General features: G+C 45.9%; 1 protein-coding gene across 1 annotated transcript in view; it reads right to left on the minus strand.

The window, feature by feature from the left end:
• The window catches only part of Ido2 (indoleamine 2,3-dioxygenase 2), a 44,251-nt gene that overhangs the window by 19,783 nt on the left and 6,317 nt on the right, over positions 1-18,151 (minus strand). Inside the window, 6 exon segments of the mRNA XM_028887829.2 lie at positions 166-283; positions 1,020-1,119; positions 2,425-2,439; positions 3,981-4,099; positions 6,660-6,779; positions 12,164-12,259. Of these exon segments, the coding sequence (XP_028743662.1) occupies positions 166-283; positions 1,020-1,119; positions 2,425-2,439; positions 3,981-4,099; positions 6,660-6,779; positions 12,164-12,259 (568 nt within the window).

Here is an 18,151-nt window from a genome sequence, read left to right on the forward strand (position 1 = left end):
GTTTCAATCACCTGGGGGGAAAAAAATCATTCTCTAGTTGGTTTGGTTTGTGCTAAACAAAGATAGAACACTAGCGCCACCTTGTGGGAAGCTGTACCATCATCATCCACTTAGGGCCCCGCCCAGGTCCAGGCCCCTGGAGGCTCTACCCAGGCTTCTTCTTACCATGCATCTGGGCCAAGGTTCTGGTGATGTCCTGGATGGAGAGCCTCACCTGCTGCAGGGCCTGGAGTAGGGTGTCCTGGCTGTGTTGCAGAACGGCGTCCACTCCCTGAACCAGGGCCTAGTAATGAGATGCACTTTCTCAGTTCATTCACTACTTTCTGTTAAAATCCCAAGAGCAGGGGGAGCAGCCCGCACCACTGGGGTATAGCGCTGGAGCATAAGCTATGACATCAGGGCCCTCAACGCTAATATTTTCTCGTTCCTTTTGGGTTTCCCATATGATGGTCGTTTCTACTCTGGCCTCCCCAGCTGGGACATCCTCCCTGCAGAGCGCATGTGTGACATCAGACAGGTTCCGAAGACTCCCCAGTTTCTCGGCTCCATCAGCCCGGAAGCCCTCCTCGCCTCAGAGTGATCTCCTCAGCTAGACCGATGAACTACCATCAGATGCTGAATCTTCCAGCGGATGAGACTAATGGATGAGGACTGAAATGACCACGGGATTTCACAACAGGGTGCACATATGCCTGGAACCCAGGGCTCCCACAGGCTGAGTTCCTGCTGGACCATGGAGCTACACTCCGGCTCCTGCTTTCACTTTTGAGAGTGGAAGATTCTGCAGTTATTATATCAGGACTCTATTGAACAGCATGTGACGCCTGTGTGTAGACGGAGGAATGGTCCACCCCAGGCTAAACGGGTGCTGACACCAGAGAGTAGCACTCAGATCTCTTCCTTCAGACTTCCCCGAGTAGGAGAAGGCCTGTGTCTGTCCACATGGAGAAACCCACCACCGGGAGGGGACAGAGTGGGTGCGGGACTGAAGATGGAGGGGCGGTGAAGCAAGAAGATACCTTAATGCCAGGCGCCGCTGCCCTCTCCACCAAAACCGTCACCAGTATGAAGGCCCACAGGCTCTCTCCCCCGGGGAAAGAGACGATGGTTTCCAGGTTACTGGGAGAAAGAGGCCATCAGGGAAAAAGGAGAGCATGTCGGTTAGAGCCAAGTTGCCCTGACCTGAAGACCCTGGGTGTTTACCGTGGCCTAGAGGATCATTGACCTTTGGCCCAGAGTCATGGGAACCTACCCTGCTGGACAGTTCTTAGCAAGAGGTTTTCTGGTCCTTGGGGATCCCATCATTCTTGTGTAAAGCTAAGGGGTGCTTAGAGCTAGAGTGATCAAAGTGAATCCTATGTGGCTCAAGGAAGTGAAGCAGCTTATCTTCTTATCTAGGGGCATATAAATGATTGTTCATGGCCAGATCCAGCATAGTTTAAGAACTGAATCGAACCCTCCCCGCTGCCCCCCCCCCCGCTTTTTTTTCTTTTTGTGTTTTTTGTTTGTGAGGCAGGGAGGGTCTCACCATGTATTGCACATTGTCCTCAAACTCACAACCATCCTGCCCCTGCCTGCCAGGTGTGAAGATTATGGGTGTGTGCCTCCGAGCCTGGCTGGAGTCCTAACCTAGAATGAAATGCTGCCACAGAGCTGGAGCTGGAAGTCTGTCAAGAGGGGTCATTTCTAATCAGCCTGACATCTCCCATCAGGTTCAAAGCTGACCCGGACCAGGATCAACAAATCCGAAGAAGTAGCGCCATGCATCTGCTTTATCTCTAGCAAGCATGAGCAAAGCCAAGACTCGAACCTCACAACATCAAAGCAGATGGGAGTCACGCATTGTCGTCTGCCGTCTGTCCGGCAGAGGTGTGTTCGCTCAGGGAATGATGTCGGCCCCTTCCACCTACACTCTCCACAGAGTTGAGGGGGATGTGAGCTCGGTGCCACAGTGGCTTCCCAGCCAGCTTTGCTCCTCAGGGAAGGCGGAGCCTCTGACTGTAGACCAGACCTACCCGCAAGAGCCCCAGTCCACCAGACGGCAAGGGTTTTCAAGGGGACCTTCCTGTCACCGTTGCCTGCCTGCATCTGGCCTTTGTAGCTGTCAGACAGAGATGAGAAATCCCTGTGAGACTGCTTGGCTCCCCCACAGTGAGCAACACGTTCATTGTTTTTTGACACGGCGGCATTTTTTATTGTAGACCGACAGGGACACGTGGTTAAGAAAAATGAATCCCCTCACCCCTCCAAGGTTGCCTCCCTCGGAGCTAACGCTGGGACTCTTGAGTTTGTAGCACATTCCTTGGCACTTTCGTGAGTTCTTAGATGGCTGATGCCATGCTCCTGTCCACAGAGCTTGACACGTTCCCCTCTAGTTTTATCATAAGCCTTTAAGGGGAACAGGGGTTCTGACAGGACTCTTACCTGATTTCCCATGGTCTGGTCACATTTCAGTTATTGGCAATGACAAAGAGAAAAAGAGAAAAGAACAATTAGTGTGGAACCAGAAATCATTCTTGGGGTCCCTGGTACCCGGACTCACACACTCATCGGCAACGCCCATGCATACACACACACACATCAGCGCATGCCTACAACAGCACGGCTGTGACTGGACAGTGAGCCATTGAGTGACAGCGTGACCTGGATCTCAGCTCACAGCGCCAGTGCCCTGTGTCTGCGCAGGCCCACATTCCTCCATGCTTCTGTTTAGCTGTCCCTCACCACAATCCCCACGTCAGTGACTCTAACCCTACCCACCTGCTCCGGCTCGCCTTAGATCAGCGTCTGCCCCCTCACCGGGCTTCCCCTGCCCTTCTCCTAGAATTCTAAAGACACCTGATGTCTCTTTAGATGTCCTGATCTGTCTCAATACTGAATTGCTTTGGGAGTGCTTCCCTTCTATTTCTTTCATTTCTGCAAAGCACCGAGCTCCGTGTTGACATCTTAAAAGATGTCAGGAATACGTTCACCCAAAAGGATGGCAGGGGCGCCCCAGGCCTGCACCTGCGTCTCAGGGCCCAGCACCTCCCTGGCTGGTTGTTTTTGACTTTCTCACCCAGAGCAGACACATTCTCCCTTTAAACGTCCTGTCTCCTTCTGCCTTGGGTCACAAACCTAGCTTAGTCAACACAATACAGTCACCACAATAATCCATGCACATATATTTATTATCTCATCCACCCCAATTCTAAGCTAGATTCGATAGTTTTCCATGCATACCAGTTTTTTTATTACTGTATAGTTGATCAAAGATCAAGCCAGGGCTACCTACAACCACCGTGCCAAGAAAGGTCTCTTTATATGCAGCCTCAGTTTCTCCTTTGTGGTTTTCATTTATCGCAAAAGTAAATGTTGCCTTGTGTCTACAACCTGAAACAAATTTGAGTGTGAAAATGAAGTGTCCACGGATTTGTTGTTTGTGTAAAAGTCAGTAGACAAATGCTTCTATGCCCAGCTCGACTGTGAGATGGTGTAAACTAGGTAGGATGGACGGCACAAATCAGAATCCCACATACCTAGAATCATTCATTCATAATCATAGCGCTCACTCCTCCCTGATACCCAGTCCTAACCTGACTTGAGTGGAGAGCAGAAGGGGTCGTACACCAAGCGTGTGCTGAGAAAAAACAGCACAGTGTGACTATGCAGGAGGCTGAAGTTGAGAAATCCAGATGTGAAGTGGAACCAACACGGAAAAGCATCTGGGGCCAACGGTACTTAGAGCCCACAAAGAAGAAAGGCCTGCGGTTTAAATGTGCGTGTTCACTCTTTCATGGGAACTGTAAAGCAAATGATGAACGTGAATGCACGGCTCGCTATAAATCAGCCCTAAGCCCCTGAGCCTTTTTTTTTTTTTTTTTTTTTTTTTTTTTTTTTTTTTTTTTTTTTTTTTTTTTTGTGAGGGCAGTTAAAGTTCTGGGTCTTCCCATGCCTGAATCTCAATTCACTGATATCGGAAGAATCCTCTCCCTCCTTACCCTTCTGGGTTCCTTTTGGTCCAGTTTGTCAGCACCAGATCAGAGTGGACCAGGATGGGAGGGAGCCCCAAGTTCCTGGAGACTTCAACAAACGGAATGGCAAGACTTCTGGGCAGCACCTTGAGGACAGGAATCCCGGCAGTTAGTATATTCTGTTAGCAGAGGAAGTCACCATGGCTGGCTGTGATAAGGGATCCAGAGACCAAGCCTGAGTTCCCTGAGCGGTCCACACCTGTCCCCTGCACACGCTTCCTGGGAGAAATCCAGTGGGAATACTGTTTATGAGAACGCATTGCAAAAGATGCAAAAGTCAGAAATGGAGGATACTGTGCACACAATGCACAGAACCTCTGAAAACTGTACACACAAAAGTAGCCCCAAAATGTTTATGTACATTGAGGACTAAGAACGAGCAATGTAAATTGCTCTGTAGCCAGATAATAGATTATAAATAATATATAAGATATCTATACACACACACAGATACAGGCATTGATCACATGATACAGAAATAGAAATGGAGAGGTAGATACACATAGATAAAAATAGAGGTGTGTGTGTATGTGTGTGTGTGTGTGTGTGTGTGTGTGTGAGAGAGAGAGAGAGAGAGAGAGAGAGAAAGAGAAAGAAAAAATAAGAGACAGAGAGACACAGACACACAGACAGACATGGACAGAGAGACAGAGAGGTGAATGTAGGCACATTCATGCCAGGTTGAGTGTGTAGAAGTCAGTGGACAACCAGGCAGTGGTGGCACACGCCTTTAATCCCAGCACTCGGGAGGCAGAGGCAGGCGGATCTCTGTGAGTTCGAGGACAGGCTCCAAAGCTACACAGAGAAACCCTGTCTCAAAAACAAACAAACAAACAAAGAGTCAGTGGACAATTTCAAGTATTTATCCTCACCTGCCACCTTGTTTGCGACATGCTCTCTTGTTCACTCTGCCTACACCAGCTTTCCTGACAGGTTCTGGGGACCCCAGCTCCAGTGTCAGGTCTGCTTGGAAGTGATTGACCCACTGAGCGCCTCCCCAGCCTAGGACTGAAGACAGTTTAAAGAAGATCTGCGGCTGCCATTCTTTCTTCCTCAGGGCTGGGAAAGACATGCGTTGGAGGGAAGGAACCATTGCAGAGTTTGCAGAGCGTGGAACTCTGTAGCAAGCTTCTGCAGCCGTGTGGGGTGGGGAGGATGGGAAGGTGTGAGGTTGTCACTCAGCTGAGGGGGGGCGGGGTCAAGGAAGACTTCCAAGATAAAGGAGTGAGGAGGCTGGGGTGGCCTTGGGGGCTGGACATTGCTCCCCTCCTCCCTTCTCTAGCCCTCCTCATAATTCAGGAGAGCATATGGCAAGGGAACTCATTACATTGTCACTGGCCCAGTTTTTAAACTTTCCAACATCGGACATTGGACGCTTGAGTTCTGAAGATGAGGCACAACATGCTATCATGTTAGAATCTGAAGGAGCAGCCGGGCAGTGATGGTGCACGCCTTTAATCCCAGCACTCGGGAGGCAGAGGAAGGCAGATCTCTGTGAATTCGAGGCCAGCCTGGGCTACAGAGCGATATCCAGGAAAGGCACAAAGCTACACAGAGAAACCCTGTCTCGAAAAACAAAACAAAACAAAAAAATCTGAAGGGTCACCAGGCCGTCCTTTCTTCCCAGTCTCGAGTGTTTACATGTGGGATGAGTCAGGCAAAGCATAGCTCAGGCCTCTCACGAAACTGGGTAGCTCTGGAATAAGAGCAACACCTTGCTTTCTGGGAAAGAGAAACGAAGGCAAAGGGAAGAGGAAATAGTTGGAGCGCCTGTTGAATGGTGAAGTGTTGACGGAGCACACACAGGCCCTGGAATCCATCCCAGTGCTCTCAGCAAACAACACAGAGGAGGAACTCATAACTGGACTGTTAATTCCAGCGCTTGGAAGGCTGAGGCAAAGGGATCACAAATTTGAGAACAATTTGGACTAGAGAGCAATCCTAGTCTCTTTGGGGCTACTTTGTAAGAACTTGACGAGAGAGAGAGAGAGAGAGAGAGAGAGAGAGAGAGAGAGAGAGAGAATAAGAATTAAATAAAATTAAAAGATTTTTTAAAAAGAAAGAAAATGAAAGGTAATGTCAGTTTCCATGGGTAGAGAACATGGCTTGCATGCCCTAAGGAACAAATTGAAACTTGAAAGTCACACAGAGTCTTAGATGAAGAATTGATCTAAATGCGGTATCAAGGAAATAAGGGGGTGATCTCATCTCTATGTGTCCTGGGCAAACCCCATCTACTTCCGTGGAATCAGGTGCTCTGGCCTTTCCTCTGTCCTCAGGCTGCTCAGGGCAAAGGAGTTGACCTTGAGCTTGGGACCACTCCCCCAGATGTCTGTACAACAGAGCGATTATGAAAATCAAGATAACTGATGTCTTTAAAAATATAAAATTCTTCAGGGAGTTTTTATGAGTTCTCGGGATCTAAGGAAGATTGTCACACACTTTTGGAATGGGGGTGTCAAAAGCCTTTGGAACTGGCCATTAGTCTGAAAGAAAATCAGCTCTGTACGGGGGGGGGGGGGTCCCTAACTCTTTCCTTGCCTTCTTCTGAATTTGGGGGACTGAGCAGTGGAACCTGGGGCTGGTGACTTGATTCTTGGTACAGGGACTCCGGGATCCCCTGAGAGGCCTCCCCTTGCCCCTCACCTTTTGGGGTTGGGTCTCTCCTTCTTGCCAAACGAATCCCATGGTGATGGCGGCCAGCACCAGGTGCGCCAGGCGTTGTTCCCGGTGCCCCTTCAGGAACCTGCAGTCCAGGAGGGGCATCTGTTGAAGAGATGTTAAGATCAGCCGCTGAAAAACTAAAGGGTGGGGCACTAAGACAGGGGTCCCGTGACTTGAGGGTGACTTAGAATGCTGTTTGGCTTTCACCCGAGGGATATCAAAGTGGCTTCGAGCATACCCACTTAACCCAGCTCTTAAAGCGATGCAGTGTGAGAGGTGCAATGTCTTGGGGTCGAGTATCCAGGCTGTGTTCAGTTTGTGCTCAGTCCCTGGTCTCCATCTATTGCTTTGAGGGTCGCAGAGTAAGCATCGAGGCTGACGGGCCTCATCGTATCTACTGGCCCCTAGCTTTTCAAACCCTTTAACCTTGTAACAACTTTAAAAAGAGCAAGATCCAAGCCAGGCGGCGGTGGCGCATACGCCTTTAATCCCAGCACTCAGAGCCAGGTGGATCTCTGTGAATTCGAGGCCAGCCTGGTCTACAGAGTGAGATCCAGGACAGGCACCAAAGCTACACAGAGAAATCCTGTCTCAAAAAACAAAACAAAACAAAACCAAGATCCAGTGGATTAGGGATATAAACTCCCTACAAAAGGCTCAGCAGGGTAGAAGGCTTACATGGGGCCCTCGTAAACCACCCACAACCCAGCAAGATGAGGTGCCGGGGCTTTCCACACAGCTCGGTCCCCACCTCGTCCCATGGGAAACCACAGCTTCTGGTGACACGGAAAGCGGAGCCAGTGCGCAGTCGGGCCACACCTGCTTCCCTGTCCTGCCGGGCTGCCATCAGCTCTTTGCTCATCACGTTGGCACTCCCCCGCCTCGCTCCCTTTGCTCCACAGGCGCCTCGGAGGGCAGGCGGAGGGCAGGTGCCACTTGAAGCTGCTGGCGACACTAGTTTCCTAGGGTTGATGCCTGGGCAGAGGGGGCGCAGGGCCCTTCCTTCTCCCGCCGCTAGGGGGCAGGGTCTGCCTGCGACTTCGGTCGCTGCAGAGGCTGGCAATGGTAGTTAACCTGGTACTCGCTACAAGAGGCTTCCTTTTTTAAAAAATAAGTGTCTGTGCAAGAGGCTTCATTTAAAAAAGAGTGTCTGAATTATGACGCTGAAGACCCCATGCAGGAGCCAAACTGTCTCAGAGGCATTTGCTAGGGTCACAGAATCAGGAAGTGTGGAACCAAAATAAGACCAAAATGTTTTCGCCCTAAAACGAAGGCCTAAGATTTCTCCTTTTCTTAGGTATAGGCCATGAGTTACTGGAATAGGCGTGTGTTACTGAAACCAGCCAGCCCAGACTCCAGAAACCGGAAAGTGTAAAGTACAGAGTCACAAGGTATTCGTGAGGTGATGACTGCTGGACCACAGAATGTCCTCTCCCTGGCTCCCTAGATAACTGTTTGACCACAGAGTGTCCCAACCCTAGTCTCCATAGTGACTGTTTAATCACCAAATGTCCCCACCTGGGGGCAGCCAATGAGAAATGGTGACGGGCAACCACCTCCTCAGAAGGAAGATTGGATCATGATTTCTGTTAAGTCCCTAGACACAAGCCAATCAGAAATGTACATGTATGGAAATCCTCTGCTGTTGCAGTTTTGCGGTTTTTGCCTTTAAAAGCTGTGCAAGCCAGGCGGTGGTGGCACATGCCTTTAATCCCAGCACTCGGGAGGCAGAGGCAAGTGGATCTCTGTGAGTTCGAGACCAGCCTGGTCTACAGAGCGAGATCCAGGAAAGGCGCAAAGCTACACAGAGAAACCCTGCCTCAAAAAAACCATAGATAGATAGATAGATAGATAGACTAGATAGATAGATAGATAGATAGATAGATAAATAGATAAATAAATAAAAATAAAAGCTGTGCACAATTCAGGCTGGACACTTCCTCCAGCCTCCACTGTGCTGGGTGTGTTGGACGAAGTCCCTGCCTAGGCTTGTATTGATCATGGATATCCCGAATTAAAACCTTGCTTTTGCATTCCAGTATGCTCATCTTCGGTGGTCTCTCTGGGGGTCGAGATCTGGGCACGACAGAAGAAATGAGGAGGTTCTGTGGATTGACCACAGCTCACTTGGGTCATGAGTCACAGGTTTTGTTTAAAAGTTTCCAGTAGCCACAGTTCTTTAAAGCCAAAAAGAAGTAAAATTAGTCTTCATAATGTACTTTGTTGAGTCAATGTATTTTGTATTTTAATAGGTAATCAGTATAGAAGTCTTTCAAACTCTTGAAAATCTATTCTGTGCCTTCTTGTTTTGTCCTTGGCCACATCTCAGGTGTTGTAGAAGGACACCAACGGGACAGCCTAGGTATAAAGGATCAAGGTCCACCGGAAGAAGGTTACTCAACATTTCAGGGTTGCTGGCCCTGCCTTCTAAACATACGGATGATTAAAAAAGCAACTATAGGGACTGAAAAATAAAATAATTATCTTTGTAGTTAATCACTTGGCCTATACAAACAGCAGCAGATGGTTAGGGGGAACGCTATACACCCCTTATCTTCCCGAGCTGAAAGCAGTGGCCACACATTCTGGAATTTTCCATAGTTCATTTTCTTTTTCAAGTTCAGCTCTGCTTTGGTTTAGAACACAAAGAATTGGGTTTCATTGTCATATTTTAGTGGTGGTGGGGAATAGAGGTTCCTACACACACACACACACACACACACACACACACACACACACACACACAGAGAGTTTATTTTCATTACTTCATTTCCTAGCATTTGCTTGTTGGAAAGGCTGCTTCTTCAGCTCCACATGGGTTTGCTGGTGCAAACCTGACCCTGAAGAAAGGCTGCCATTCACTTGCCTTATTTACAGCTCGTCCGACCCTCTGTAAAAAACAGTGGTGTTGCTTTAAAAAGCACCTTTTTAAACTTACAAAGTAATTGAAATCGGCTGTAAAATGTCAGGCACAAACAAGTGTATACGCATACTTTATAATCAGAAAATGGTCTCTTTGGAATCCGTACCACACCTGGGATAGAAACTGACATTAGAAATTTAGTGTGCTGGCCCAAAGTCTGAGGCCGTGCGTTAATTATACTTTTGAGCTGCAAATTATTTCAATTGAGTGAAAAATATAACACTGATGTTTGTGAGTACACTGACTCCCTAAGGACATTATTGGATTGTGTATTTAACCAAATATTATAGGACGTTGTTCGATTATGTATTTAACCTGACAAATTTAATCTCAATGTTCTTTTCTCAGAACTCGGTAAATATTCAGGGGCTCTCTAAACCAGCTCTGCCACCCTGCTGACTCCCACACTGGAGCACTGAGTATTTCTGACACACATGAGGTACTTGTATGCAGCACTTCTTGAACGTATTGAAAAGTATACTTTGATACAAAGTCTAGCAAGATGAATATGCACAAGCCAGGATATTTGTTTTCCTACAGAATGGAAAAAGAGTCTTTATGTTGACACACCTACCCCTCCAGCATTCTGGAGCCTGAGGCAGGAAGACCTCAAATTTGAAGCCAGTCCAGAAGACATGTTAAGACCCTCTCAGAAGGTAAAAACTATGTGTCTCTTTCTATCATTTACACATGTATGGATGTTAAGCGCACATTCATACAAAGTAGATTCTGCATACATATACTACCATACACTTTCTGGTACTCCGAGAAACTGTAGGGCAAGGTGTATAGAGTGGCAGAGACACAGACATGTGCCTATGTGGCCGCTTACTGGCTGTACATTTTCATTTATTTAGCAAGTATGTTTATTAATGGAGGTTCGGGGGCGTCCCCTTTTATCCTATTCATCTTTTCTCTTTTATTCACTATGGCTATTAAAATGGCTTCATGAAACAGCCTTGTGTATTCTTTTTTAATTTTTTTTGAATGAGTATTTCTGGAAGATCAATTCCTAGCTGTAGCAAAGCACATGCATATGTGATATCTTCACTGGTACCGTTACCTTGTCACACAGAACCATCCTGTTTGTCCCACTGCATCCTGGCTACTAACCAGCTAGTCAGTATAAACGAGGGTGGGCAAAAACAGAAGCATTGGTTTGTGGGTCTCACAATGGGAGATCCTCTACCGACTGGCCCTTCACCTGATGCACATCTAACATTTTTGTGGATTCCAGATTTCAGCTAGAGAGAGAAGCATGAGACTTTCCCTTTGAGGGTGAAATACCTTGTGAGGAGCTTTAGGGAACAGTGTGTATGTTCTTCAAACCCACAGCTTGATTTGGGGTAATATGCTCACTGTAGGTTTTTTTGGGGGTGGGACGTAGATCAACATCAGTTCTTTTCTTATCTTGTTCTCCACCTTATTTTTTCCTTTGATGTTTTTATTAGTATTAGTGTTTCAACAGTGTATACAAACCACCTCTGTGAGCCCTTTCCCGGCAGATTCCCTGCAGACTTTGCATGAGTTTTGTGCAAAAATAAACTAAAATAACTCTTTTGGGATTGCACTTTCTTACATGGGTCAGCCTGAATGGGGGTTTTGGGGAGAGGAATTTATCTAGGGTGTTACTGGGGCCTGCTGCCTGTCCTGACTTCTGGATATCCTGTGGGGGCCATTTGATGAGTATTTTTAAATCAATTCATAATTAGACATTAAACGTCAGCAAAGAAGGTCCTGGAAGGCGGAGTGCCTTCTTGTGTCTCTGAAATCCTGCGGCTTTCATCTGACAGATGGAGCCGAGAAAGGGAAGTAATATGCAGATATTGGGTGTTGATATGGCAGGAACTGTGACAGGGTCCTGACAAAGGCCATTAACACTCACAACAATGGGATGAGGGCTTCCTCCATTTCTCAAAGGAGGAAGTGAGATTATGAGGCTCTCTCAGAGTTTCAATGCTTACTATGAAATTCCTGAATCAAAGCATGTTTTCTTAGTATGCCTTCTGGAGGGGGGTGGCTTCAGGTTTCCTAACACCAAGACGTCATACTCTTCTGTATTTCTTTTTGAGGGAAATTGCTTACTCTGTCACAGATATACCTCATATACTTACATGCATGCAAATTTTAATGTGCTGTCTATGGAGTTCATTACTTCTCCAGAGCCATGGCTGACCTTGTCTTTATAAATCAGAAAGACTTTTTATTCAGCTAATATATGACACCGTAAGGTCAAGCTAACCCACTCAGAGGTAGCAGAGCACCCACCATGTTTGGGATAAGCCCCCTGAGAATTTCCATGCCCGTCTTCCTCATTTTCCCTTAATTTATTCTCAATGCTCGTCTATAATCATTTTTACACAAACACACGATGAGGACTTGATATGTTGTGGGTGTTGTTTTTGTGCAAGCCTGGGAAGGCAGAGTTGATGACAATCTCATGGCTAAGATCAGTCCCTATGGCTGGGTCAACTGTCTCACTCCCACAAAGCTGAGCAGAAAAGGTCTACCAAGACGGAAGAAGGGTGGCGAGGGGCGTGAAGAGAATAAAAAATCAATGTACCTTGTAGACATGGGCCTGGAGCTGGTGGCTCTCAATTAAGTGAGGGAGCTTGTTGGCGATTTCCATCCAAGGCCTGTAGTGATCAGGAAGTTCTTTCTGCGTTTCAAATAGAAAACAGCTCAGTCATTCAGATCTCTCTGGAAAGCAACTTTGGAATACTCTTCCGAATTCAAGTCAGCCCAGGTGAGCAAACAGAGCTCACTTCAAGCCTGGCCTTAGGCTAGACTAACCACACAAACATGCAGGTGACTAAAATACAGATCTTGTGCTCCTCCTATCATATAGCAAGGGACGGGAAAGTGCAGGCAGATGGGTCCGGATGTAAATCACATGCTTCATGCTGTTGTGTGTCTGTGAGCTTGGCACTCTATTGAGAATGGAAGTGGTTAATTCTCTCACCTGCTCTGAGAATGAAAAGAGAATAGTCACAGAAACATGAAAACAGGGCCTGGTTTCGAAGTCCAAGCGTGACTTTTCTTTTCTTCATTTTTATTTTTGTGTTTATAGTCTTCTGAGACAGAGATTTGCTATGTAGTCCAGGCTGACCTTGAACTCACAATCCTCTGCCTCAGCCTCCCAGGTACTGGGTTGTAGATGTAAGCCCTCAAGTCTACAGTCTTATTTTTTTTTATTTTGAGACAGTCTCTGTGAGTTGCCCAGGCTGCCACTGACCTCATGATCCTCCTCTTGCGGCCTCCAGTGTAGCTGGGGTTACAGGCTTGAGCCACCCGGTTCGCCTACATCGATGTCTATGAATCGATTTATACTGAAATCCATCCATTCCCATTTGTCTATGGCAGCTTCCTAGACCTGAAAAACTGCAGCAGAAAGCTGCATGCTATCCAAAGGAAGTTTATTTGGCGTTTCAGAATATGTTTGCCAAACCTGGGTGGGGCCCAGTGGCTTTTCAGTGAACGGGTTGTCTAAATTCATGTATGGCCTCTGAGTTACGGAGAAGTGGGCTGAAGCCCATGACCGTGTTTATGAACTGAGTGACTGTGTAACAGGTGAGAACACAAAAAGGAAATGCGAATAGAAAGCAGAGTAGACAAAGAGCTGGTTCTCGATGGATCGGGCTTACACAGCTGTAGAAGTTAACGCTATGTACCAAGAAGCGTGCGCTTCAGAAAGAAAGTCACTCAAAGGGAAACCGGAGAGTGTGGTTGGCGTTTCTGAGGCTGATGAGAACTGAAACAAGAAGCAGGTCTAGGTTAGCACACTGGGGGATATTTACACAGCAGACACAGTCATGCACTCCATCGGCACAGATAAAAATGAAAGTTCTAGAAGTTCAATGAGCCATCGAGAAAGACCACAGGGAAGTCAAAACTTAAGAGGATTTTATGAAAGGCACTAATCAGAAGATCAAAGGCATCAATATAGAGTTAAATAAGGCTACCCCTTAGCCACAAAGCAAAGCAAGGAAGTGTGTGCTAGATTCTCTAGGTTTTGTTGTTGTTGTTGTTGTAAACATTGAGGTCAGGGTCTTGGAAGCTGGGTTTAAATACTCTTGTGCTAGGGAAGTGCAGGAATATGTGGATGGACTTTTTAGGGGAGCTATTAGTGAAAGGACACCTGCTTTCGTAGAGGTCTTCTAGAAATAAGTTGACGGACTAGAGAGGGGTAAGCATTATGCTGAGAATGGGGAGAGGAGGGGGAGCTGACCCTGAGCAATGTGACAACATGGAAGGGAACTGAGAGGCCAGGAAGTTGGACAGTACACACTTGGAGAAGTAGTGGTCAACAAGAGACCCACAAATCACTTGTGTGTGTTGGTGGGGGAGAAAGGGAGTCTTTTCTCATGAACATCTGCATCTCCCAGGATTCTGGGCTCACAACTCCTGCTTAACCCACAACCCCAGTATTCCCAACATCTTGCCATAAACTCTGAAATGTTTGGACTTCAATTAGTCTTTTCTTTCCTTTCTTTGACTCTGAAGTATTTCCAAACTGGACGCCTTGGATCAAGCTGCATCAGGAGGGGCGGCTGTAGCTCCTGACTGATTGTGGTGATGCTGGGGAAGATCTGCATCAGACTCAGTCATAGGTCTCACGGCCTGCCTACTTCTGGGAGGCAGAGTCTATGTTGTTCCACGTGACCCCCACCCAACTCCACCCAGCCTTTGTCCTGGACGGAGATCATAGATGGTGTCATCGTCTGCAGAAGACAGCTACAGGTACAGAACTGAAGAGAGCTGAGTTGAAACTGATAGACATTTGACAGCAAGAGAAGGTAAAGCCCTTGCCTAGTACTGTGAACCTTGACTCTCATCCTTAGCTCTGGAGAGAGAGAGAGACAGAGACAGAGACAGAGAGAGAACAGAGAGATGGGGAGGGAAATAAATGGAAGAGAGATAGAAAATAGATGATAGAGATAAATAGATGATAGAGATGATGATGACAGATAGATAGATAGATAGATAGATAGATAGATAGATAGATGGTAAATAGATAGATAGTATTACGTAAATAGATGGTATTAGATAGATCAATGATAGATAGATAGATAGATAGATAGATAGATAGATAGTGATAGACTGAAAGATAGATTTATGCTGATTTATCTGTGAACTGGCAACTTATTTCAGCTCACTGGTCTGATCTTAATGGAGACTAAGGGGGCCCAGCCCCTCGATAGTCCCCTCCCAGGGTCCAGGAAGAATCTACAACCAGCTGATAATTAATCTTTGATGAAAAGAAATGAATCTATGTACACGAAACTCCTTAGTCCATACACTTTATTATTCTGTGTCAGTTCTCTCTCTACAAGCTTATATTCTGCTCTCATTTTTAGCTCTTTTCTTGCCTGATTTCTCTCTACATTTATCTTCTGTCCCCTCTAGGTTCTATCTTAATTCCTTCATCTTAGTTCTGCCCCTTCTAGGTTCTCATCTATCTAGTTCTTTCCCATATCAGCTCCTCTCCCATCTCCTTCTCTCTCATCTGGGTCTTCCTCATCTTGTTCTTCCCCATCTGGCTCTTCCTCATCTTCCATCTCGTTCCTCTAGTCCTCTCTTCTAGCCCTTCAATCTAGTTCTTCCCCATCTCAGTTTGTTCTTCTCAAGTTCTTACTCATCTAGTTCTTCCATTCTCTTTTCTCTTCTCTGTCTCCTTATTCTCTCCGTTCTCCCTAAGTCTCTCTGGAATCCAGTTATAAACCCAAGCAATAGCAATCCTCTGGCTGAGCAAGGTCACCAGGCTTGAATTCTACGGGGTCATAAAGGCAGGTAAGAATTTTCCTCAGGCAGTGACCACCAGGCTTTCTTTTACAATCCAAACTGGGAGTGGTAAAAGAGGTCACCTGAGTGCTAATGACCGGGTAGTGTATCAGAAAGGGAGTCTATGTGCTCAGTCTACATTCCTAGAAGTGGTTAGGTACGAAGTTAGGGGGTCTATAAAGTTAGTAAGGTTGTAAGAAAGGAGGGTCTGAGCTAAATTGTGTAAAGCTATTACTTAACGTCCACCTGACCTAGGCAGTGTCTCCTGGTGGAATTTACCTTAAGTCAGGAGACTTGTATGTGGACTGTTATTACAGTTAGTCCTTGAAAGTGGCTAAGGGAGATAACAGATTCCAGTGCTGAAAGGGGAGAAACTGATGGGCTGGGGGAAGGAAGCCTTTCCTGAGGCTGTTCTCCAAAAACCTTGAATGTATATGTCCCAAGAGTGATCAGTCCACACTGTTAGTACTTCTTAGGAAAAAATCAATTGGGAAAACTATGAAGGCACACATGATTTTCATATAACAAGCCAAATAACACCAAAAGCTCCTTGGAATTTGGCTTCCTCTAAAGGAATTCCTTGATCCCTTCAGGTAGTGGCTTTGCCAAGCTGAGTTCTTATAATAATTTTCCTGTGGCCCATACTATGATTGGTACATTTTAGGACAGATTTGAAGATAGTAACTGAAATGCCAGACTAGCATATCTCCTGTTTACTTTGAAACAGAAAACCACATGTGAAGTCACGAGGACTCAGATGCCCCTCTGAGTGGGCAGGATGGAAGAAAAGCTGTCACTAACCATCACCTGTATCTTTTCTTCTTTGGTACCTAAAGAAGGAATCCCCCACTTAGAGTTAAATTAAGCCTGACCGGATTCTGCCTTCCTAGTTTAAATATCTTAAGGAATGTTGCCCTTCTTCATTTCTAACATTCCTCTGGGATCTAATGGGAAAATTAGACTGCAGTCTAGAGTCTCAATATTAAGAAATAAACTACTTAAGATATTAAGTAGTCTCAATATTAAGAAATAAACTACTTAAGATATTAAGTAGTTTATTTCTTAATATTAGTTCGATCTCAGATAAAGAGTCAGAGTAACTACTAAACATCTCTAACTTCATTATAATAAATCCTACATCGCATGTTCCATGACACCCTCAGTAACACCACAGTTAACAGTTGCTAGGGGAGTGACCAGAAAGAGCCATGAAAGATAGAAAAAGAAGGCTAGGCAGATGTTCCCACAGGTAGGACTGATGACCTGAGCTCATCCCAAATCCCACAAGGTGGCAGGAGAGAACCAGTTCCTGAGACAGTTGTCCACTGACCTCCAGAAGCACGCTGTGGATTCATTCTGAGTGTGTGTGTGTGTGTGTGTGTGTGTGTGTGTGTGTGTGTGTCTGTCTGTCTGTCTGTCTGTCTCTCTGTTTCTGTCTCTGATTGTCTCTTTCTCTGTCTCTCTCTGTCTCACTGTCTTTCTGCCTCTCTCTCTCTCTCTCTCTCTCTCTCTCTCTCTCTCTCTCACACACACACACACACACACACACACACACAACACACACACATACAGAGTAAGCGAACTTTTTAAAAAGAATTGAAAAGGGGATGTTGACGGAATTCCTGGGAAATCTCCATCTAGTCCCAGAAAATACTTGCCTGTGCCTCCCAGTGATATGCCTCCTGGCTATTAGTCTAACTCCCCTGTCCCAATCTCTTTGATCCTGTGCCTGTAACCATAACAGAGCATGAAGTTAGCTTGTGGTTTTACCTCCTACAGCTCCCATTCTTAGTCAAGGATAAGTCTTTGCTACTCTGTTGCTGTTCCCTCTTGTTAATGGCTTCCCAATTCCTAGAGAAGTAAAGGATAAGGTCTTTGGGTCAAAATTGCTAACCAGGTTTTTAAAAAGCATAAACTCTGTCAAGTAGACAGTAAAAGTAATCCAGTTCTTACCATCCCGTTTAGAATAACAACGCTTGGAAGGTTCCAGTGTGTTTTGTGTTTTTCCTAGAATATGACCTATGCAGCACACAGATCGTTAACAACTTGTTACTATTCTTTTAAATTTTAGATTTCTGCAACTTCAAAACTCTTTTCACAAGATATAAGTCATTGTATTTTTTTTTTCTTTCTTTTGTTTTGAAACAAAATATCACTGTGTAGTCTGGGCTAGACTGAAACCCAATATGTATCCCACTTAGAGTGTCCTCAAATTCATGGGAATTCCCCTGCCTCAGCCTCCTAGCCTGTCATTACAAGTGTGCACTGCCACATAGTCAGTCATTGGATTTTGTGTGTATTTTAAATAGCTATTCCTAATGGAATAGTCAAACAGACCAATATTTCATTCATTTTCCTGGTCTAAAATCATGCTTAGAAAATCCCTTTCTTCTAAAGCCATCTCTTTACATTATTTAGAATCTTCTTACTGATGCTTATCTTTAATCCATCTGTGTTTGTGTTATGGGACTCCTGTTCCATGATCCCCATGATTATGAAACATAGAAAGTAAGAGCCAGGCGGATCTCTGTGAGTTCCAGGCCAGCCTGGGCTACCAAGTGAGTCCCAGGAAAGGCGCAAAGCTACACAGAGAAACCCTGTCTCGAAAAACCAAAAAAAAAAAAAAAAAAAAAAAAAGTAAAGCAGTTAATATTGACTGTCAATTTGATGGGGTCTGGAATCACTGGGGAGACAAGCCTCAGGGCACGCTTGTGAGAGGTTATCTAGATGAGATGAACTGAGGTGAAGACCTGCCTTAACTGTGGGTGGT

This window comes from Peromyscus leucopus, chromosome 17, assembly GCF_004664715.2.
Source record: "Peromyscus leucopus breed LL Stock chromosome 17, UCI_PerLeu_2.1, whole genome shotgun sequence".
NCBI classification, from domain to species: domain Eukaryota; kingdom Metazoa; phylum Chordata; class Mammalia; order Rodentia; family Cricetidae; genus Peromyscus; species Peromyscus leucopus.